This window comes from Cydia splendana, chromosome 12 (genome assembly GCF_910591565.1).
Source record: "Cydia splendana chromosome 12, ilCydSple1.2, whole genome shotgun sequence".
Taxonomy (NCBI): Eukaryota; Metazoa; Arthropoda; class Insecta; order Lepidoptera; family Tortricidae; genus Cydia; species Cydia splendana.
This window is the reverse complement of record NC_085971.1, coordinates 10,742,399-10,767,039: the sequence shown is the minus strand read 5'-3', so window position 1 is coordinate 10,767,039 and position 24,641 is coordinate 10,742,399. Positions and strand designations below refer to the sequence as shown.

Genomic DNA, 24,641 nt, shown 5'->3' with positions numbered 1-24,641 from the left:
TAGAATTTGTGATCACTGTTTTTGCCGTTGTTCTTGCAGTTAACTACGCAGCAGGTTTCGTGACGCATGTTTATTTATTTTTACTTAAAATTCACCACAAATGCACGGATACGTAAATTTCGCTAGTAAAAAGTGACAGTCGGTCTGCCGAAAGTTCCTTTTTTGGCCACGGTGCGCGCTGCGATCGATTCTTGGTTCCCCCACCTCCTACTTCGCACCCAGCGAATAGGAAAGTGCTTGCGAGATTGCAACCAATTCAACTGTCATCACAGAAATATTTCCTACAACCTTAAACATGTTATCCTGGTCACATAAAGGATTACGTGGGTCAAAAAAAGCGGCTCCTTTTCCAAGGGGACTCTTAGACCCATCTGTGTACTTATAAAAATTGCCAATCCTTATACTTTAGACGTAACTCCTCCAACACATTATATTTAAGCAGGGGCGTATTTTGAAATTTAGCGCCCCGGGCCATTACGTTTCGCCGCCCCAGAAGTCAAGGAAGAAATACAAAATGCAATCCGCCGAGGGCAGGATATGCCGCCCCTGGGGGTTGGCGCCCCGGGCCATGGCCCGGATGGCCCTAAGGTAAATACGCCCCTGTATTTAAGACAGTTATATTCATAAGTATTTTTAGAGTCCATTATGCAGTCTAAATTGGAGGTAACCAGAGTGTTCACATCTATATTTGATACCCACGTGTTAAGAGAAAACATTTGTAGGCGGTCAGATGAGAATATGGTCTCGTCTGCAACGTCCCTACTAGCGGTAACTAGAAGAGGCGGTTTTTTATTTACCCAGTACCTGTTCTGATTAAGCAAGGTTAAATTGTGAAGCAGAGAGATGGTCTCGTTATTTGAAGTGGAAAGAGACATTAAACATTTATTACGTCCAAAAAATATTATTACACGATATAAAGTAGTTATCTATTTGTTATTGTCTAAATAAAATGCTAAATAATACGATATTTCACCAACAAACTTTTTTAATTATTTGGCTGAATGGAACTATCATTGCCATGTTGGCTGTCGTAACTAGAAAAAATTAAAAACTAAAACCGGCGCTCGGTGATTTTCACTCAAAATTTACATGTATCTAAATAATTCATCTTAATGTGAGTGTGAGAGTTTTTGTGTAAAATGAGTTATTGTGATAAATTTTTGTAGTGTATTTATCATCCCTAATCGTAATATATGGTGCTGAATTAACAATATCATTCGGATTCAAGGGAAATTCGTAACTGTAAGTATGTAAACAATGTCTACCACCCTACCAGGCTACCACCAACTAAATGGTGACGTCACAAATGTCGTGCGAGGCGTTTTCGCGCGAGTTTTAAACTAGCTATAATAAAATGCAATTATTTCTGTTAAATCTTATGAGTATAGCTGAAATATTGTGTTTTTCGGAACAATACAAGTGTACCGACAATAATAAAAGGGATTTCAAAATTTGTCATCAGGCCTATTGTGCGAGTATTCAAATGCTTTCTCGTTGTCGGCCGAACAGCTACTTACTGACTGTGTCGTTTTCCTGTAGGACATCGAAGTGTATTTGGTGATATTTACCTACAAAATAACCTTGCGAGACTTGCAGACGCGATATCGCGTCAGCATAAAAGTTACCTTTGAATCTCAATGGACGCCTTTTCATACAGAAAGTATGAAAAGTTAAAAACCCTGGTACTCAGAGGGGTTAAATATGCCCGGCGCTCCCAAACATTACAAAAATGTCAGAAACCACTGACCGTACGGGCGTACGCCTTTGCTGATTGTCTAACTAATCTTTCGCTTCCATGTTCAGGTTCGGCGAGGCGGTGGTGTCCCCGCTGGGCGCGGGCGGCGCCGGGGTCCCGAGCGGGGCGGCGGGCGCACGCTTCACGTTCGCGGAGGCGGGCGCGGCCTCGCACCACGACACGCACGCCGACCTGGCCGCCGCGCTGCCGCCCGCCATGCCCCAGCCCAGCCCCGCCATCTCCGACTCCCGTACGTAACGATTCCACGCCCCGAGCTTCCTTGGCGACGACCCCCCAAATCGGCATGTACGGCTGTAATGGATGGCATTCCCGCGTCATCTACTTCGGCTTATAACTCGGGGCACGATTTTTTTCTTAGACTACGACTCACTCTTTAGTCTTGCTTACTACCATAGTAGTGGTGTCTATTACGATAGGAAACTCGTACCGTGTAAAACTGTGCCGTGCGACTGCTGGACGCTTGCTACGCTCTTGATGTACCTACGCTCTCAGCACAGTCCACGTACATTCTCTAATGATGAAGTCTGTTTAGTTCTCTAAAATATTAAATTTTGTAAAGTAAACCTCGTGAAGGGTAAAGTACCTTCACACCTCGATACCTTGACATGACTCACAGTGCAACGGTTAATTCTCATAGCCAGTCTAAAAACTACTCTTAATATTTACAAAAGAGTTCAATGTTTTTTTATAATATAGGATCGGAAGGCAATGAGAGTCGCGAGTGGGAAGAATCTCGCGTGGAGGAGGAAGCGGCAGCTGTCAGCTCTCAAGGCAGTGAACCCTCGTCTCCACACCAGGTTAGTAGCTAGAATTAACCCTTTCAGATTGTCATTTTAAAAATTACAATCGAATGTCAGTCTTACTCATCGAAAATAGAACACATGTTTGGAGTGCCGTATGTAGGAAAGGAAAAGCCATAGGTATAGGTTAGCCTGGAAAAGGGTTAATCGTAGCGTAAGAGATTTTCCACATTGTCCGATCCAATATCGGATGGCAGTAAAATATATAACCATGTTTTTCTATATTTATTTATTCATTCAAGAAATCTGCATGGCAAAAAAAAATGTTTAGTAGAAATATGGAACTACTGAGTGCTGAAGACACATTTCATTTCATAAGGTAGTCACAGGGACAGACACAATCAATTAGGTATGCTTCTGCGGTACAGCCAAATCAAGAACCAAAGTACTCAAAGCAGCAGGCAAAGGAGACGCGTCATTCGCAATAATATAGATTTAGGCTAGCTTGTAAGGTTTGCATGCTGTGCATGGACGCCTAAGAGGACGGACTTTCTTATAAATATAATGTACCAACTATTGTAACTCCTTTTTTGCAAATAAAATATTATGAATTATGAATCACTGTGATCAGGCATGCCCGACGAATATACCTATTATACCTGACATAATCCACAGTCTACTCCAAAGACTACAATGAATGATATCAAATCTATTTAATCATACATCAATGATTTACTCTACAACCTTACTTTACCTATTAATATGAATATAGTATGTAATATGAATATAATGATCCGTCGTGATATTTACGTCCACCACGTAAACACGGTTGTTTTGTTTTCTCATGTGTCGTTACTTCCTGTCCACATATTTTAAACACGATGTGTATTTACAAAATGTTACGAGTGTTCATTTTATTGCAGCCAGCGACATAATCTATGCAATTAAAACGGACACCTCAGTATGCTTGTAATGTTGTTTTAAATTACGTTGACGAGTGAAAGAGAGAGAGAGAGAGAGAGAGTGCTTAATTTATTCGACATTGTGTCAGCACGTACTACGATTCTGAGTAATGAAAAAATAAAGGCATGCATGACTGATAAGAGTCGTATTATCTAGCGATTGTGCGCCTTTTGATTTAATTAGACATTTGTGTTGGTGATCACCGTCAAAAATAGATTTGCAAAATAAGACAAGCCACCACGGTAGACGTTTATCCTCCACAACTTTCGTCGAGGTTCATGTTCGTTTATTTTACTAATTCATGTAATAATTTGTTCATAAAACGCACAGTGTAGGTACGTGTAATCAATCTAGTCGGTCAATCAACATATATGAAAGTACATATTATATTGGATGCTTATTCAACCCGTTCATAGCTTGGTATCGTAAATCTAGCCGTAAAATGTAATATATTTGCACATTGCTGAACTTCTAGTTCTAGCATCTAATGAAGTCGATAAGATAATGATGTTTCAAGTAAGGAACCCAACTAACTATATCAATAGGTAATTTACGAGGTATGAGTTTGGCGATGTGTTGTAATAATGCTTCCAATAACCGAGCCCTGAGCATTACTAATCGTCATATCAACGTGTGTGCAACGGCAATCGTCGCGTGAGCGACTGCTTAACATAATGGCCGTTCATTACCGACTGAATGATCCGTTTGAAAAATGACAATTCACTATAGAAATCGCTTTACGGTTTCTTTACGGAGATAATATGCTAGTAATTTATGCCAACGTAATCGGTTTAAACTTGAACGTATATTGCACTGCCGGATGGCGATTTCGCTAGCATTTAATAATAATTACTCACAGGGCCGTCTTAAACTATGCTGGGGCCCCTGGGCTCATAAGAATTTGGGGCCCTTTTGGAAAGTAAAGAAAGCTAATTCAACTAACATATTTCTACTATGATCTTTTATTTAGCATGGGTAATCAAATATACTGATACTGTCTGTCCTTCGGGGCCCCCTGAGGATGGGGGCCCTGGGCACGGGCCCCGTGTGCCCTTATGGTAAAGACGGTACTGATTACTCATGATTATGTGTAGTCCAAGCAATGTTGATTTAAAAAGTGCCTGTTGATAATATAACTATTCAAAAATATAACTTGACAAATATACCATCAAATATTTTGGTCTCAACACGAATGTTAATTTAATAATTAAATGAGCTATTGATCGTAAACTAATTCTTGTCGTTAAATTTGAATAATGATTCGGTAAAAAAATATTACTATTATAAATGCGAATGTAACTCAATGTAACATTGTCTGTCTGTCTCTTACCTCTTCACGATTAAACCGCAGAACCGCTAAAATAATGTATGGAGATAGTTTTAAGCCCGGTGAAGGCTACGTAGAGTAGTTTTATCAGTCATTCATCATTATTCCACGCAGAGGAAGTTGCGGGCAGAAGCTGAATAAATATAACAAATAGGTAACCTAGATGTTATCCGAGTCTCATCTTTATCAAATTATCTATTGACTTTAATTAGCGTTCATAATGGAGGCCTTTAAACCCCTATGCCAGCTGTATAAACGCTGAAGTGGCTGTAAACATACGTGTAAGACATACATACATGTTTCAATTTGCAACTCGATATACAATCAAGAATGATGTTCGTTCCGCATGGCTGACAACCATTGTACTGGACTTTGTTGTTATACTCTAGTGTATAAATAAATATATGACACATTACATGTGTGTTATCGATACAGTATGCAAGTTTTGGGTATTATATACAAACAGTGACAATATTTTGTTACTTTTATTTTAAGTACGGTAATGCTTCAAGGAAATATGTTTTTTTATATCGTTGAGTAAAAAGTACGGTCGGCGAGTACAATATGAATAGCGCGCGTGGACAAATTTAACAAATTACTCCATTATTCTTGCTCATTACACAAATAGTACAAATACCAAGATTTGGACGCAGTACTGCCATCAACCAACTAATACCTACTAACTAGGCTAAACTGGTTGTTAATTTTATTGTCACTTCTTATGCTTTTAAAGATTGTATTTGATGGTTGCTAAACATGATGTTTCTAATCGACGATTCAAAGGTGTCATAGCAACAGAGTACAAATCTTCGTCGCACGTCGTCGTCCCAGCACTCGGCGCGCGGGCTCTAGTACTAATTTATTAAGTCCCGAATTACCATACAGTACGCCAACATATCGCTGGCCCAATATTACAGGGTTCTATGTTTCACTTTTATCGGACTGAAATTTGAACATTGTCATAGTGACATTAAGTCGAATTTCAACTATCTTGAAAATGTAACATAGAACCCTGTAATATTGGGCTAGCGATATATCTTATTTTATTTCGTTATATTATCCTTACAATCGAAATAAAAAGCAAGAGTGTACAACTCTAGTATTAAATACCAATACAGTCCTCGATATGTATATATCAGACCTCGCTTCGCTCGTGATTGATATAGTCCAGTCATTATATCCAAAAAACCGACCTACCCGTGAATAATCAGTTCTTGGATTTTTTTTTCGTAGGTCCCTCGCCCCGGTCACTGGGAGTGTAAATTCAAAAAGTAGACTGAATCAGGCTCCTGTGTATATTCGAAAAACTGTTTTTCTTGAATAACTCGGCCATTTTTGATTTTACAGTAAAACCGTGAGGACAAACATTGTAGGAAATTTGATTCTCTACAAGTTTGGTCCTCACAATTTTTCTTCTAGGATCGATATTTTGGAAATTAAATTGGAAAAAAAAAAGCGACAAATTCAAAATTTTAATTCTCTACAAGTTTAGTCCTCTTCATTTATGCCGTAAAGTTGAAAATAAATGAGATGATGAAAATATTTTGAAATTGTCGCTTTTTTTTCAAATTTAATTTCCAAAATATCGATCCTAGGGGCTGTCCATAAATTACGTCATCGATTTTTGACGATTTTCGACCCCCCCCCCCCTAACATCATCCAAAAATCATGCTTCGAATGACCCCGTTTCCTCCTACGTCATGCTACCATCATCCGGTGTCCAGACCCCCCCCCCCCCCCCCTAATTTGAAATGACGTAATTTATGAATAGCCCCCTAGAAGAAAAATTGTGAGGATCAAACTTGTAGAGAATCAAATTTCCTACAATTTTTGTTCTCACGGTTTTACTGTAAAATCAAAAATGGCCGAGTTATTCAAGAAAAACCGTTTTTCGAATATACACAGGAGCCTGATTCAGTCTACTTTTTGAATTTACACTCCCAGTGACCCCCCCGAGGGACCTACGAAAAAAAAATCCAAGAACTGATTATTCAAAGGTCAAAATCTATAATGACTGAACTTAATATACGGCTTCGAATGAAGTCGTTTTATGCTCTTGTGAAGTTTTGTGCAATCTAGTATTTATGGTGACAGTTTTATTGATATACATCATTCTCGTAGGTCGCCGAAGAGGGCCGCGAGGCGGAGGCGAGCGCCCCGGCGGGCGCGCCGCGCCGCGGGCCGCCGCCGCGCGCGCTGTCGCCCCACCAGCGCTGGATGCGAGCCGCCGGTACGTGCCACACAAACCCTCTTGCCTTGTAAAACAATGAAGCTCAGCAGTCGTCTCTAAATATTACGTAGCGAAATCTTGCTTGTCATTGATCCCAAAGGTCGGTCAATACGATGGCAGATCTGCTTTAATTTTACTGTTCGAACGAATATTTTACTGTTGCACTCGAAGCGCTCTTACATAACATTCACTTATTGTGATTCGCTAGTTGCCTCCAGCCTTGTGCTTCAAAACCGGAATCAACGGAAACCCTGCACTCCACCTTTTAATATATTTAATCTATGGTTCCACACATAACACATTCAGTACACCAAAAATGTTGATAGATAAGTAGGCTTATGGCATAATCTTAAACTTTTACTATTTATATTATTATATGTATATTTTCTCAAAAATGGACGGCAAAGTCGACTTTGCCGTTTAAAAAATAGGTCGCGAAGCGCGTAGTTTATGGTCAGTCAAAAAATACAAATTCCATTATTTGTCGAGTTCCAAACTTTTTAAAAGTTAAAATGGCCATATCAAATGAAGGCACAGGCCCATTAAACAGCCAAACAGATGATTAGTACCGTGACTATTTATCTGTCTCAAATAGGTTGACGTATTTTCGGCAGAAAAATACACTTCTATTTTTTTATTAAAAAAATAAAAAGGCGGCAAAGCTAATTTTTTTCAATTGTTTCTACTTTTTTCTGTGAAAATATATACGTAAGAACGTTGCTTTTGTAAAATATTTCTATGATATTTATATTTCTTGCACCATTTTTGAGAAAAGCACTATATATGACTCGGCTGGAAGGCTACTTGCTGGCTTCGGATTCAATTAAACGGACTCCCAAGGTTGTCCGTTTAAAACGAATCCTCAGCCTGCAAGTAGCTACTTCCGAGCCTCGACAATAATGTACTATTATCTCTCCCCTCCTCCAAGTACAAACAAAGGAGAAAAATTTTTATACGAGTTTTAAACATTTTAATTTTATTAAGCTAATTACTTAAACCTTAACTACTAAAATGCGTTAGTTTTCCTAAATACAACTTAAAAAGGGACAAAGGTCTCGCTCGGCACGTTTTTCTCTTTATAGCAAGCGAACTTTAACCTAATATAAATACAGGACATTTTGTTTATTGACTTTTTTGACAGTACATACTTGTTCCTTGTGTACAAAAATTCTTCGGCGACAGTAGGCTAGATCAATGAGATTAGACTGTTGACCGCATCCGTGTAATACAATTCATGTTTTTTTAAACATCAAGTTTTTTGTTCAACATTAAACACTTAGATGCGTAAACTCCCGAAAAAACACATTTATAAAAAAATTAAAATGTTGATTTCTTCCAGATAGCGAAAGCGGACCCAGGGGACGCGGCATGAGGCCCCGCGGAAGGCCTTCGCGGAGGGCTCACTATAGATACTAAGAATGACATATTCATATTTCTTCCCACATAACATATTCATAATTATTTTCTTAATAATAAGTCGGGTATTAGTTCCACGTACTTTGTTGTTGTGGACATAATAGAAATGATTGTATTGCTGCTACTGTGATTGAGTGAATGCGTGAATAAATGGGGATGATTTATTATTTAGTATTAAACATATACCTACTGTCTTATTGAACGAGGCGTCATATATCGTTCAATGCATTGAAGGGCCCCCGAGGTAGACTACGACTACCTTAAAAGAGGGACGTGGTCTATCTCGCGGATAGGTTACTGTCGAGCCCTTCCTGTGCTGGGCCTACAGCAGCAAAAATAAATAATCTGCCTATGACCCTTTCACTGCGCATAAAGGAAAATACTTGTTATGCTCTAGCTAGGTCATATTGGTAAGATATAAGCAGCGCAGTGAAAGAGTTATTGCCTGATTACGTTGACATAAGATTTGTCATAATATGGCATGGTACCTATTACAGTAGTTCTAACGGAGTAATATAAACAGCTTTGCGAAATTTCTCTAATTTGGTTCATACGAAGTGATACTTAATGTAATGTTTCATAGTGGGTTTCTAGTTTTTGATACTGTTTTGATATTAACTATATAATTTATAATAATAAAAAGTTACAAACGTTCCTTTATTGTATCGTCAGGTGACAAGCAAAACTCACTAATTACTAAAAAAATATTAAACAAAAATCAGCCTTATTCCTGTATTAATATGGTTCACTATGGCTATTAACTTGTGGTAGTAATTAGTGAGTTTTGCTTGTCACCTGACGGTATGTCAGCCTTTTTCTGTAAAACTCGTCACGTGTATCATTTTATTATGTAAGTTACTTGCAGGAAACCTTTTTCGTGTCAAAATGAGGAGCTTTAGTTCTTTAGGATGGTATTCCAATTGTCCAATGTCATTGCGTCTCACTTTCTCAAAATGCAAAATGTGAGATGCAAATACACAAGAAATTGGACAGGTGGAATACCACCTTAGTGGTTTCGTAGTTAATAATGCACCAGTATGTGACATTCAAATTCGTTAAATTAGTAATTGATTAATGTATCCAATTCAAAAAACATTTATGATAAATAAGTCATTATAAAGTAAGTTAAACAAAGCAATTCCATTTGTAATAATTTCCTTATTATTTACCAATAAAAAAACCAAAAGTTCGTGGTATTTTCATTACTCTTTGTATTCATCGCCCGAAATACAGTCACAATCTTATAGCTTAAGGGACAGTTTTAAACGTACAAGGCATTTATGCCGAATATACATATATAATGGTGGTATTCAACCTGTCCAATGTGTATTTGCGTTTCACATTTTGCTTAGTGAGAGAGTGAGACGCAATGCATTGGACAGGTGGAATACCAACCTAAGGTTAGATGGGCTCTTACCCCACATGACCTTAGTCATTTGTTATTTTTTACTAAATACCTCTAAGCGCTATTATTCTTGTAGGTTCTAGTAGCAAGCATCGACCAGCACAAGTGAAAATGAATTATTATCGCGGGCCTCGCGGCGCAGTTAGCGCCTTGCCTAGGCTAGGCGTCAGCGTCCTTGGTATGCCTAACGATAACAGTTAATCGTGTGCCTTGCAAATTTCGATACAATTCAATGATCTATCAAATTAACTTCATTTTGTATTTTTTTTAGAACAATATAGGTAATTGATCAAAGTCGCTTCAATTGTTAATTGTTTAAAACGGGGGCTAAGTTGTTTACCCCTTGTGCCCGAGACCCCCCGCTAGTACTCTTTATTAACTCTGCCCCCAAACTAGATTGAGAATGGAAGCTAAACGTTTAAAAAAAATCTAAAATTGATTGCCTCGCTACGCTCGTGGTTCTAAAAATGCAATCATGACCGTTGCGAAAGTTTCAAGCCACGAGACTGACTAAACTTAGCTACTGAAACACATTTTTTTTTCACCACACCAGCTAGTTAATGGTTCTCTTTAATCTTCAAAAACTGATGGTAATGTTGCGTTTTATGCACTAGAGTGGCAAAGTAATGCAAATTTTAAGTTGTATCCTCATGTTGGCTGGTGGAATTGACTTTTGTTAGTATTTTCCTCGCAAAGGTGGTGACATTTTTTGTGTTTTCATCATCATCATTTCAGCCTATATACGTCCCACTGCTGGGCACAGGCCTCCTCTCATGCGCGAGAGGGCTTGGGCTATAGTCCCCACGCTAGCCCAATGCGGATTGGGGACTTCACATACACCTTTGAATTTCTTCGCAGATGTATGCAGGTTTCCTCACGATGTTTTCCTTCACTGAAAAGCTAGTGGTAAATATCAAATGATATTTCGTACATAAGTTCCGAAAAACTCATTGGTACGAGCCAGGATTTGAACCCACGACCTCCGGATTGAAAGTCGGACGTCATATCCACTCGGCTACCACCGCTTTTGTGTTTTACTCAGTAGCAAAGATTTTTTTACCCTCGCAATGCTTAACGCAACACTATATGGCTCCTCTACACGATGGGCCAACGCCGGCCACTCCAAGGGACGCATTTATGCGTTAGAGGGAGCAAGTGAAATTGCTATCTCATTCTACCGCATTGCTGCGTCCCTTGGAGACGGAGTGGCCGGCGTTGGCCCATCGTGTAGAGGAGCCATTACGACTGGACGCAAGCGGCAAATCAAAGCGCATTGCGCTCGACCGAATGTATGAACGACCTTGTTTTGGCACTCGTCGCGCCGCGTGCCCTTTACGTCCAGTCCACGGCCTGTTTCATTTGCTTTATGGCTTTGTAGCACAGTTTCCAGGAACGGTAGGAACCGTGAATTTGAGGGTAGATGTGGAAATAGTTCTTATCAAAGAAGCATTTTAGTTGTTGTCCCGTGCTTGTATTTAGACCTGAGTAAGCAAAAGATTCCAAATTGAACCATGACCGTAACACAACATTTTTAGTACAAATTAATGCTTTTTAATATTTATCATTCAAAATCACCACTTAAACCCTTATTGTATGGTATAAATATCAGCTAAAGTATAAAAAACAACTCAAATTTGCATTAAATTATGTACTTATATACTTGGCACTCTTCTAGATAAAATGCTAGGTGCTGTTTTCAAAGAATACTGAGAGCCTTTCCGAGTTGGTGTGGTGAAATGATGGAATTTTCACCTAGGTACCTATTAAATCAATTACTAATTGATTTACATACATATGTATGTAACATAATAAATTAATGTTCAACTAGGTTTCAATTTTGCATAGTCATGGAATTGTTTATATAACTACTAAGTGATTTTATTATAGGATATTGGTCTATAGTAAAAGATTTGTGGTTTTTGAAATAATCGCACTTTCCCTTTTTTAATAGCCAGCATCCTTAAAGTTCAATGGTTAATCCATTAATTAGCAAAGCCATAGGTAAAATTTATTCAAAATTAAGTGTGATTCCAGCAATCTATATAGGGATGTGTCTAGTGTCCCCTTTTAGCCATAAAACAACTAGGCTGGTTTTGGTAAACAAACTGTCAGTTGATTCATAAATATGGACTAGGAACTATGCATTTTTCATAAAGATGGAGGTTCTGTATGAAAATACCTATTTATTATATTTTTAAACACCTTTCTATGTTAAAAAGATTCCTTGACATTATACATCAAATTACATCAGGTATAAAAAGGGTATTTTAATTTTAAAGTGAGAGAATATTATTTTTTTTGGGTTTTTATTATTATAGAGAAATAATTACAAATAACTAAACCAAACAAAGAGATTGAAACAATGCATCATTATATTTTACCCATATTTTGTGTAATTCTATAAATATAACAGTGTAAATTGCAAACCTGTGTCTGGAATTAGCAAATAAATCAATATCACCTTTAACACATAATACAAGAATATTAACTAAGCCTTAAATCTAGGTTTCACCATATGGTCAAATAATTCTACACAATATTTTAATAATTAGGTATACATTTAAGAATAGATATTATGAAATTTAAGCATATTTGCCATAAACGTTTTCATCAGAGAATGCTATGTACAGGAAGAAGTCTTCATCGTGGTGCTCTTGGTAAAGTGAGCCCATGGTCGCGGAGGTGGGAGGGATAACATTGTTGACAAAGAAAAACAGAGCGTCCTCCGGCCGAAGGTGAATGCGTTTCCTGATCAGGAAGTAGAACTGGCCGACGGTCAAATCAGAGGGCACCAAATACTTCTTCTTGTCGAGGTCTCCCAGACGTGCCTTCGGGGCTTTCTCAACGATGACAGGCACACGATCCGGATATTTTCTGCGTATTTTCTCACCCTCGGTCTTCCTCTTCTCGAAAGAATGCTCTTCCTTGTATTGGAATTTCATTTTGGAATATTAGCACTATAATTTCCAAAATAATCACAAAGCCAAATTCGATACTGCGACTTGTTTTTTGTTTTTTTTTGTCTTTACAGCACGGACCTAGAGAGTAAACCGGATAGTGTACATTAGCCAAAAAGTGTGTCCACATGAGAAGTCAAGGTGGGCCGTTGCATCTCTTTCTAATTAGGGTGACCATAAGTCATATGTATGTGGGATATTAGGATAACATTGAATATATAGTTTGGCCAGGATCTTTTCTTATTCATGCATAGTTATATCAGTTATAAAGAATCACACTGTATTTTCGCTGTACTAGTATTATGGCCTGAAAAGGGATGGATATCGTTTTTTTTTCTCTTCTGTATAACGCTTCACACAACCTTAGGTACTTAATTTAGTTGTTCTAAAAACTGTTATTAATAGGCGTAGACGCTGGACCACGAACATGGTCGATCCTCAGGAAGGTGGTCCGCCGTAACGTCTGTCAAGAATACAGGTATGAGTGAGAGAGATAGAGAGACAGATATGCTGACAGAACCAGAGGGTCTACCGCGAACCGCGTTCGACGTGTCGCCCCTCTGTCACACTTACGTACGAAAGTGCTACAAAGAGGCAACACGTCGAAAGCGGCTCGGGGTAGGCTCTCAGGACAACCCTACTGTCCTGAGAGCTTTTTACAGTCTTTGCCGCGTAAGGTCCCAGGCCCTTCATAGCAAGCACTAGCCGCCCCTTTCTCAGCACCCATCATATAGACTGCCGTTTAAAATATCTGGCCGCCCTAGGCCCGGGCCTACTCGGCCTTAGGGCAAATCCGCCACTGCCACAGGGTCGCGTGGGACCGCTACGTCCGTTTGCTATAGTTCTTAACTAGGACGCTTGTCACTGGAGCATAGACACCGAAGTTTGCATCGTTTGACGAGCATCTTTCTCTGTCTCTGTAATTATTCCTTTATAGGAGTAAAAGAGAAAGATGCCCGCAATTTGCGAACCTCGGTGTTCACGGTGGTAGGCCATCTGTGCGAAAAGAGAAGAGTCGTGAAATGTAAAGAAACGAGTGATGTGCATTTCCCAGTAAATTTTCCAAAGACGGTAAATTCCCAGTAACGTTTCTGGTATCGTCCCAAAAGTCAGTAAATTACCATAAAGTTCTATTTTTCTTTTATTATCAATGTGTTTTTTTATTATTATAACAATGTATAAATGTGTCTGTAGTGTTTAAGGACTTTGGATTTCAATTTTGGCAATTATTTATTTGTATTGGCTCTCATTTCACCAATTTCAACATGCCGAAATAAATACATACCTATTCATATAAACTTACTTTTAAGTACGTAATAAGAATTGTGTAACACTGATTCTCATCGTGCCGACATCATGGTCACCCTAATGAGTTTGACAATGTTGACTTGTTTTTTTATCGCAAAATGTAATAATTGTGGCTCTATTGTGAAACAATATTCCACAATTAGAAATTCTTTCACTCCTACAACCTTTAACGCAACATTTATTCACCATTTTTAAGAAATTTTTCATTCACGTGTTTTGATAACATGTCATCACACGTTTATAGGGATACCAATTAATATTCAAAGTTACTACAATGTCTACCATATCAAAATTATTATTTTTTTGTTGTGCACACGCTTGGTTAAATCAGTTAATAATATTGACATCATAATTATTTACAAATTTCTTAAAATATATCAGAACCTTACTCTAAATAAAGCACTTAAATAATATAAGAAGGTATTTAACTTTAGTAGTATATTGATATAAATACTACCACAATGGTATATTTTTAACATTGGCAACATGTGCGAGTGAGACACCGCGACCCACCTTTGCTATCTCAAGTGGACCGTTTTCTCTAGTCTGGTAAGAACGTCTTTCTGGCTCGGTGATAAGGTTAAATTTAGTATGGCAAAAAAAGTGACAGTTCACTCCATCTTATAACTTCATGCTTTACAGGCAATGACGCAATCAGCTGATATGACAACGACGCGACTACGACGCAGACGACGCTACGCTAGCTCGCTTCGATTCGATTCGATCTATCATGAAGTTTGCCAGATAAAGCAAGAAAATATCCCTATAAAAATACGATTTACAAGGTTCTTTCTCACTTAGATTTCATATATTTCATGTCTATAATAGTGTTATTGACTTGGACATGTATTAGACATTACATAGCATATATTTACGAAAAAATATTTACAGGTACTTAGTTTATATTTCAATAGATATGTTTATTTTTTTGTTTCACGTGATGAATTTGCCCTTTTGAAAATACTTCAATTTCTAGGAAATACGTGAATCCTTGCAGCATTGTAGTTTCAAGGGGCCAGAATACAAGCAGATACAAAAAAAAATAAAAAATATTATATTTTTTACGCACACTTCATTACTTTTCTTTTTGTATATTTTAAGTAGTTAAAAATAATTATTTAGAATTATAGATGGTCAAACCAATTTGTCAGTCAGTAAGAACCAGGAAATTATACTCATCCTTTTCTTTTGGGTGCTAGTACTAGTGTAAGACAAAGATAGCATGATTCTCTCCGTCTATGATTGAAATGAGACAGGCTTTTGACAAACTATAACAATTGCACTTGTGTTCGTACCTTAATAAATAATAACTTTTGTCTATGGCAACTTAGCAAGCAAGCGGGCAACGGCAACGGGCAAGCCTTGTCGATTTGCTAAAGCGTTGCTTTGCTTGTCTGCCTTGATTTTATTAAAAACGGCGTGGGTTTAGCTTTATAGGGCATTTTAATCATATATCACATTTGAATCACTTTAAATATGCGTAAACGTAAATCTCTAAAGAAAGACGAAGATTCTGAGGGCTCAGAGCCCGCAGCGGAGCCTGAAGAATTTCAAGACTCTGGAGAAGATTGGACGCCGGATGCCGATTCAGTAAGTTGAAATGTAACATGAAATATTGTGTTTATTATTTAAATATATTGGTTATGATATTGTGATTATTGATTATGAAATTTCGCGCATCTTATTTCATGCGCCTTTAATGACAACGGATATTTGATTTTTGTATATGATGCTACAAACAGCAACTGCTTAGGTTAGGTTTTATTCTTGCTGTATTGGTGATTTCAAGAACTTAAGCATTGAAACTATTATGCGTTAAACGATATTAAATAGTTACGCTGAATTTTATGTTTAATTTGTATACGTATATGTATAGTGTTAGACCATTATCTCCAAATCGCGCCAACTGCTCATGATGGAACCCAGCAGTTAGACCAAGCTAAGTTGGCAGCGATTTTCATGGCCTTGAATGTGCGAGTGTTTTTAAAACGTCATAATGAATAGAAGTTTGACATTTAAAATAACACTTGCACCGTCTGGGCTATCAAAAGCGCTGCCTACTTAGCTGGGTCTATATCTAGTTTCTTTGGCTCTGAATCCCTGATTAATAATATAAAAATTGTATACTAATAATTGTTTATGAATTGAGTATTTTTAATTGTTTGTTTATTTGTATACATTTCACCATTTTTGTTCATTGTTGTAAAGACAATGATAATTTAAAATGTTGTTTTAACACAGAATGAACAACCAGGCGGGCGTCCTGGCCGCAAGCGGTCATCTAAAGGACCATCACTGAACAATTCGAAAAAGAAACGCAAGGACGATTCCTCAGAAGAAAGTGAAGGTGAGGGTGAAGAGGACGAAGAAGGAGAAGGAGAGGAGGATGAGGGAGAACTGGACGAGGAGGAGGGCTCTGAGGACGAGAAGAATGGATCTGATGGAAATAAGTCCGATTCCAGCCAATCTAAGGATGTACCAAAGCACTTCCATGTAAGATTATTTTTACATTCATTCTTCATGTTAAACAGACATTTTATTTTATCAAAAATTTTACCCTTTTTGCTTTTTCAGTCTGGAAACTTTGTACTGTTGAAATCTGATGTCAAATGGGACGGAGATACAGTAACATCAAAATTGGATGAGTTGAATTTGTGGAAAATTGATGGAAAAGCACTTCTACAGAAATTTATCCCTATGGAGTCCAGTGGGAAGATTTTACACAAATGTACTTGTGTAGTAAGTATTTTTTATTTTATTTATTTATTATTATTCAGAGATCCAACAGCTGTTAACATGTCTATAAGTTTTATAAGTGTGATACAAAAAGCCAATTACAGGCTCTCACCAGTAAATACAGATTAATAAAAACAATTGGTGGTTAGCTATAAACTATTGCACTATACCTACATTTTAATGCCAAAGCCAGAGTAACTATTTTTAATTCGAAACTAAGGAACAATATTTAATATACATATTATTGTTATCAATTATGATTTGTAGCTCTTAATGTGCATTTAATTATTTGGGTATGGTTGTAAATATGTGTTTTGTTTTTCAGTATTCAGGATGGAATGTGGACAACCGTGACAATTACTACCCTATTACCGAAATATTGGACAGGAACCCACGCACTGATTCTAAGGAGATATGTGTAGCTTTAGATCTAAATGATCTTATCAAGGTTCGAGACAAGTAGATTCCTGGTGTTTTTTTTTACTTAATTCAACTAACTAGATAAGAGGAAATAAATTAATAAGAGATAAGAATTCTTTGGCACTTCATTCCAGTTTACTTTTGTGTAATTCAAACATTTTATAACAAATGGGGATTAAAATGAATGTTCAATAAAGTAAATCTTAAAATTGGTCTCTTATTTCCATCTGTCAAGCTTATATCCCAGTCATTTTCTTATTAATTTGACTTAATAATATGTTCACTGTCCGTGCCCGTTTATGGGTGACATCAAGCCTCTATCTATTACAAAGCCATAAGGTAAACAATTTGGACTGGGACAGTTAACATGTTAGCTAGCTGTAGGCCCCCAAAGTAAAAGGAACTATGTTTAGTGCAGCTAATAGGTGAATTTTAAGCTTGGGCTTGTGGAGAACTGTAGCTGCAGCTGCAGGCCCCTAAAATGGAGGGAATGCATCCTACGTCATCATGCGACAGCGCTATATGATAATATGCGATAGCGCTATATATAGCGGCCATGTTATTGTGACGTAGGCCTGTGTCACTCTGGGAATAGAAGACCACATGGTCTAATAAAACATGGTCTTCCATTCCCAGAGTGACACGGGCCTACGTCACAATAACATTGCCACTTTATTTCAACATAACATGTTACATGGGTACATTATACCTATGGTTAATAAGTTAAAATATTTGTTTATAATTTTCATTTATATGTATTTTAGCTTAAATTTTACAATAACACGTCATTTTTAATTACTCGTTAGCAATATCTTCCGATTCACGAAAGAAATTTCAGACTTTCGGGTAATTCTGTTTATACTACTGGCAACACAGGATAGCGCTGTGCACATTTGACAATTCGGATCTAGATAACTTCATGCCCTGTGGGGCTACCGCGAATACCGAAAATCGTCAATTGCGGGCAATTCTGACAGATAAAACACGGTTTGCTACCGCGAAAACAGCCGTCATCGAGCGGCCCGTTCGAAAGACGATTATGGATCGAATATCGTTCCATAGACCTACCGCGAAACGCAATTTTCGGAGTTTTTGACAGCACGAAATTCGTAAAGAACTGTCAAAACACACGTTACCTCAAGAGCTAACGTTGTTCTTTCGTTTATTACAGTGCTGCCAGATAACTCACCTTTCAGCTTTTTATCCCGTTTTTGTGGCAGTGAATCCGCGCATTGTTTTGCAAATATTTTGAATGTCCTCGGTTTTTGAGCACTGCAGCGGGATGAATAAATACATATTTGGGGATTATGCTCGATCAACTCGCAGTTTCAAAGCAGTGCTCCTGTTTTTTCAATTTCATGACCTGGCAATTTCATTCTGTCATAATAGGGTATCATGCCCTTCGTGTATCTTATTATTATAGTTGATTGTGTCGTGCTGCGTGAAATTGTACTGTTTGTTTGTGAACTATTACAAAGATGTTTCTGTCGCAAGAGAACCTGGCTGAAGAAATCCGGCAACAAGCCGCTTCTATAGGTGCCTAATGCGATAAAAATTCCGCTAAGTGAAAGTTCTGGACGCGGAGTTTGTAAATACCACGCTGCATATTTCCACATCCACGACGAAATAGCTGTAGGACCCTGTTCAATAAGGTATACGTTTTAGATTATTTCGTAAGTCATTAATCAAATAGTCAAAACATTGAACATTCACAATAAAAGGTCTAGAGCATTGCAAGATGTATGTTTCAAGTATTCAAAGTTCTACCTTCATGGGAAGCTATGTAGTGTCTGTCAGTATCTAATTAAAATAATATACCATTTGATAGAATGTATTTTTGTATTATACAGAAGATATTAATTTAATAATATATGTATATAAATGTTATGGGACAATCTTAGCCAAATTGACAAAGCCCCACAATAAGCTCAAGAAGGCTTATGTTGTGATATATAATAAATACACACATGGAAAACACACACCAAATGACTCAGGAACAGATATCTGTGCTCATCACATAAATAAATAATGCCGAGATTCAAACTGAGTTGTTCGCAAAGTAGTGTACTTCTACGTTATTTTTCCATTTAAACTTTTATGGCAGGCAGATTATCAACATGAAGTGGGCCGGGACCAAATGGATGCCTGTTTCTCAGCAAGCGGTGTCCAACTGCTAAATTACCCCGGTCTTATCAGTATGGGCTATCATTAAAGCCGGGTAAGTGAAATTTGTTTACATTATTTATAATAACCTCATATCAGATAAAATAATACTGTGAGTACCTGGCACACACTACTTAATATACCATGAATGAATATGAATTTATAAAATATACTGATAGATATTGTTAAAAAAAATCTTGGGTTTAAAAAGAAGAATTGTCCAGTCAAATTGTATTAGTAATATATGGGTCTTCTTACCTGATTGAAATGTTAAAATAAATAAATACATAAAACATTTACAGTTAAGGTTGTTCTAGCCCCCACTCTATCTATACACAGTGCTCCTTATATGTAGGTAATCTTACCTACATACAATAATTACGTATCTAGCCAATTCTAAAAGAAGTTTACATATATACATAATTGATGCTAAGTAGTACTTAACCAGTATTTCAGTAAATACTTAGCAGGGCTCTTCTCAAAAAAATAGTTATACATACATTGTACATTAGAAGTAATGCACATTAATCTTATATCATATTTCATAAATTAAGTACTAATAATTTCATTCTGCATTCCAGGGGTTTTCGATGCACACATGTGACCCTTCATGGGCCATAGGAATATGAAGACCGCTTCTTGTATATCTTTTCCATCAATGGTGTTCCGGACCTTTGGGAGGCGTGCGCGGAGCCGTAGGCAACACGTGAGTCCCTTTTGACACTTAATGAAATGTAAGGGGTAAACCGAGCGGATGCTGCCCTTGCCCGCGTCATGGAACACACGCAGAGGCAGCATCCGCCAGGGTGTAAGGACTATTGAGAGTTGATGGTATCTAAAATTAACTAGGCTAATGCGTGCAAGCGATGGTGATGATAAGTACTGAGCTAAGGGATATAAATGGTATAAAACGGACGACTGCCTAATAAAATGATACGCAATTTTATTTCCGGCAGATATATTATTATTATTAGTCTAATAGAAGCAGCTAAAACAGCTTGTCTATTTCTGTGCTTGTTTTGAAGGGCAATTTTATAAAAAAACCTACCTCTTATGTATACTACTGTTAACTATTGTAATAATGTTTTGAAAGTTGTCTCTTTAGTGTACCTTATAAAAAAAGATTGCCTCTTTATCCTGTTAGGAGGTTGATATATTGATCAGTATATTTCATGTTTTCCATGTGTGTAAAAATAATTTTGTGAAATAATAATCTTAACCACTTTATTCTAATCCCAAAATATTTTAATTTTAAACTGGCTCTTAGCCCAGTCGGTAGTGACCCCGTCAATAAAACAGGAATTTTCGAGCTCGAATCCTGGTAAAGGTATTTATTGCTGTGTTTATCACAGATATATGATCCGGAGTTATGAATGTTTTATATTATTCTATCTATTCATTGATATAGAATAAGAACTGGATACCCAATCAGCCGCAAAAAATGGCCCCGCAAAAGTAACGTTAAAACAGATCACGCGTTACTTTTTCGTTTAGTCTTGTATGGACCGCTCAAATGTGAAGTTGTCAACAATGTCGTAAAATGGTCGTAAAAATATGCAAAAACAACAATGATAAAACGAGGAAAAAGCATGGAATGTATTTCTTTCGGTTAGTTCTTTGGATAGCATTACATAATTTATGTAATCTGGTGGTAATTTCATGATTTTGAATAAATTATTTTGTTAGTACCAAAGAAGGGATGTGAAGGAACAAAAATCTAATGAGTCGATGTGAGGCCAATACTTTTTTATTTTTATATGGAATTCGTAAGATATAATATTATGTTTAAATTCAAGATTTCCAAGAAAACCTATGCGACGTGCAGAGTGGTGGAGAGATAGGGGTGATGCAGTTTTAAACAAGGCAAAACGGCACTTGTGTGTTCGGCGCATTTCCCTGTTTCCGACATATACACGACCAATAAGGGCTTACATCGACTAACTGTAAATGTTAAACCTGTCTGAACACAGTGACAACCACAGGATTTTTTTGATAAAGACCATAACCAATCAGTACCAGTAGCGACCTGAATGTCCCCGTGCACTATATTGCAAAGAACGAAAGTGCGAAGAGTATTATGTAGATCTAAAATACACAGTTATTTAATAAGTTGAATTTATTTCAAGGAAAATATAATAAATTTATAAATTTATTTTATGATAACTTACACGGGTTGTTACCATGAATTAATTTTATTTGAACTCCCGATCAAATTAAATTTGTTTCATTTATTACTTCGGTTTTTCTGTACAGTAATACCTATTAAAATGTACCAAAGGGACTCCATTCGTTCATTATTCTCGTTTGACGTTGTTTGACGTAAATACAAAGGTGAAGTTACGTTTAGTGCCATCGGACTTAAAGTTTTAACAGTGTTGGTAATAATGTTTACAAATTTGACACTTAATGCTTACGACAGTAAGTTCTTTTCCGTACAAAACATTTATCTTGACTCAAAATTTACGTAAGCGTTTTTATCATCAATGCAAATTTGCAGCTAATGTCATTCTGATCCACATTTTGTTGACATTTTTGTTCCGCTCTGTGTGTCTATTTCTAATATTAAGTCAGTGTATCTATTGTATAATTATATCTTCATTTAGTACTCACAATACAAGCTTTATTTAGCTTTCTATTGGACTAGGTCGATTTGTGTCTTAGCTTTTAGGTTTTTTACGATTTGAATATATAAGTAGAATATAAAAAAATCACAAAACAATAAAAAATATATAAACATATTATTAAAAAAACTAACCTAGAATGCCGCCAGCAGCGGGGCAAGGCCCAAGCTGCCGCTGGTCAAGGCCGCAGTGAGAGGAATCGACGTAGGTACTATACGCGCCGTGTCCAAGATATTTATTAATTACTAGCTTCTGCCCGCGACATCGTCTGCGTGGGATGATGACGATGATTGAAAAAAACTAACCCTTTCTCGGGGCCCAAACTATATCCATACCAAATTTAGTCCAAATCGGTTCAGGGGTTTAAGCGTCAAGAGGTAACAGACAGACACACTTTTACGCGCATTTATAATATTAGTATGAAAGTATGGATTGTTAATTTATTTAATTTACTAAGCCTTACATTACTTATTTTCAGACTTTATAGAAGATGTGTATACTACTGTATACCTACTCTAAAATATTCATGATTTGAATTTGACTTCCTTTTTTTGTAACTTCGTACTAAAGTGAAACAGAAATTAACAACAACTGACGTTTGGTTTTCAGATACGGGATCATATCAATTACGTGGACAAGTCGTATGGTGGGACAACCTACGACACCTTTATATGGAGCAACAGCGTTAGTCGAGATTACTTCGAGCAGCTGGCATGTGTGGCACCAGCGAAATAGTGTACATTAGGTAGGTATGTGTTATAATTTATATAAATATATTTGGTGTTTCTAATCACGCACTACGATACCACAGTAATATTAATAAGCATGTGTGTGTATGTGTGTGTGTGTTCATTTTTATTAATTCACACACACACACACACACACACACACAATCAATTAATCGTTTAGTTAGCGCATCATGGAAAAAATGATTTACAAAATTGTCGAATGACGCTAGATGTAAAATGTGGATGACTGAAAAAATAGGAATAAATTAGAATTGTACAATACAAGCAAAAGGGAGCTAAGCTAACTAAATTCGTACTATGGTGAAATATAAATTAACATTATGTAACGTTCGGTTTTCAGATATGGGAACAAGTCAACTACATCATTAACATGGACGCGCCGTACGGCAGGGCAACCCACGACGCCTTCATATGTAGCATTAGCATTTGTCAAGACTACTTCGAGCAGCGGGCATGTGGTACCAGCGAAATAGCGCACATTAGGTAGGTAGGTATGTTATAACTTAATAATTTATATAATAAATATATATTGTGTTCTTAATCATACACTAAACGATCCTACAGCTTACTGTAGGATCGTTTAGTGTATGATTAAGAACACAATATATACACTCACACAGGCTCATTGATCTTAATCAATGAGCCTGTGTGAGTGTATGTGTGTGTTGGGAGCTACGTACTACAGACAGACATAGATGCACATGTTACGTCAGGGGTTCATTAATGGTTTAACGCAGCGGTCGGCAACAGGCGGCCCGCGGGCTGCATGCGGCCTGCTAATCTTTCGCTTGCAGCCCGGCCGGCGGGCCTTGCTGGCTATTTTGTATGTAATATTGACAAACGACAATATCTGATAAATTCACAAATATTAATAAAGTGCGGCCCACTTCAACATTGTTAACAACTATGTACTTATGTGGCCCTTGGCTGCTAAAAGGTTTAGCTCATCACGGAAACTATTTACGAAATATTTCGAATGACCCTAGAGTTAGACCAAGAGAAGACTACAATGATTCTGATAGCACACGCAGTGCAACTGTTATTTTAAACGTCAAACTTCTATGAAATTATGACGCATAAATAACACTTACCTACACTGTGCATGCTATCAATATCGTTGCAGCCTTATCTTGGTCTAACTCTAGTTGCAAAATGTGGAGGACGGAAATAATAGGGATATAATTGTGTCTTATTTTATATTATTATCCCTGACAGAAAGGCATTAATTGCCGCTTATTGTATATGCATTTAGGGTGAGAGACTCTTCGTTTGTTTGTGTTAGTTACAAATAAATGTTTCCATTGCGGCCTTCAGGAAAGGTTCCGTAACACCAGCGATGGTTTTTAGGCAGATATTAACCCACTATTAACCCTTAAATTGGCAAGACATAAAAGTTACAAATAATGTAGTTTTCACTTATAAAAGCGACTAGACATAGTCCAAGCTGCCCTGGAAAAATAGAAAAAAAAATCCAGGTTTTTCAGATTTTCAGAAAACCTATGTACCACACGTGTCACAGTGCCAACTAACCAGTGAAATGCCCTGTCTGGTGAATGTGCCTTGTGTGTACCGTTGCCAAGAGCTTAGTAAAACAACAAATTAAAGAAAAATGCTCTTTATTACTATGAAATCTTTATAAAAGAAGTGTATTAAAACTCTATTTTTGGTGAAAAAGGCGTGTTGTTTTTGTATTGATTGTACAGATGGTGATAAAGCATTATATATCGAAGCAGGAGATGGCAAAACTTCGGTGCATAGGGGGGAAAGCGGTACAGTAGTTAGTGCATTTTCGTTATCAGAATCTACTTCGTCTGAGCTGCTTCCTAGTATGTTTAACCTCTCTAGTGAAG

At 37.2% G+C, this 24,641-nt stretch overlaps 3 protein-coding genes across 4 annotated transcripts in view; 2 read left to right on the top strand and 1 right to left on the bottom strand.

Moving 5' to 3' along the window:
• Positions 1-9,621, top strand: part of LOC134795498 (nucleoprotein TPR) — a 44,693-nt gene extending 35,072 nt beyond the window's left edge. For both annotated transcript variants that reach the window (XM_063767353.1, XM_063767352.1), the window contains exons 11-14: positions 1,804-1,985; positions 2,453-2,553; positions 6,908-7,016; positions 8,356-9,621. In XM_063767353.1, coding sequence (XP_063623423.1) covers positions 1,804-1,985; positions 2,453-2,553; positions 6,908-7,016; positions 8,356-8,432 — 469 coding nt within the window. In that variant the 3' untranslated portion in view covers positions 8,433-9,621. The remainder of the gene's footprint in view (positions 1-1,803; positions 1,986-2,452; positions 2,554-6,907; positions 7,017-8,355) is intronic.
• A 2,505-nt stretch (positions 9,622-12,126) lies between these two features.
• LOC134795462 (gamma-aminobutyric acid receptor-associated protein) lies at positions 12,127-12,869 on the bottom strand. The gene has a single exon (XM_063767309.1). The coding sequence runs from the start codon at positions 12,777-12,779 to the stop codon at positions 12,420-12,422; it is 360 nt and encodes a 119-aa protein (XP_063623379.1). The 5' UTR covers positions 12,780-12,869; the 3' UTR covers positions 12,127-12,419.
• A 2,570-nt stretch (positions 12,870-15,439) lies between these two features.
• On the top strand, positions 15,440-17,470 carry LOC134795461 (high mobility group nucleosome-binding domain-containing protein 5-like). Its single transcript, XM_063767308.1, has 4 exons — positions 15,440-15,692; positions 16,344-16,595; positions 16,677-16,841; positions 17,164-17,470. Exons 1-4 carry the CDS (start codon positions 15,579-15,581, stop codon positions 17,299-17,301), a joined length of 669 nt encoding a protein of 222 aa, XP_063623378.1. The 5' UTR covers positions 15,440-15,578; the 3' UTR covers positions 17,302-17,470.
• The last annotated feature ends 7,171 nt before the right edge of the window (positions 17,471-24,641 follow it).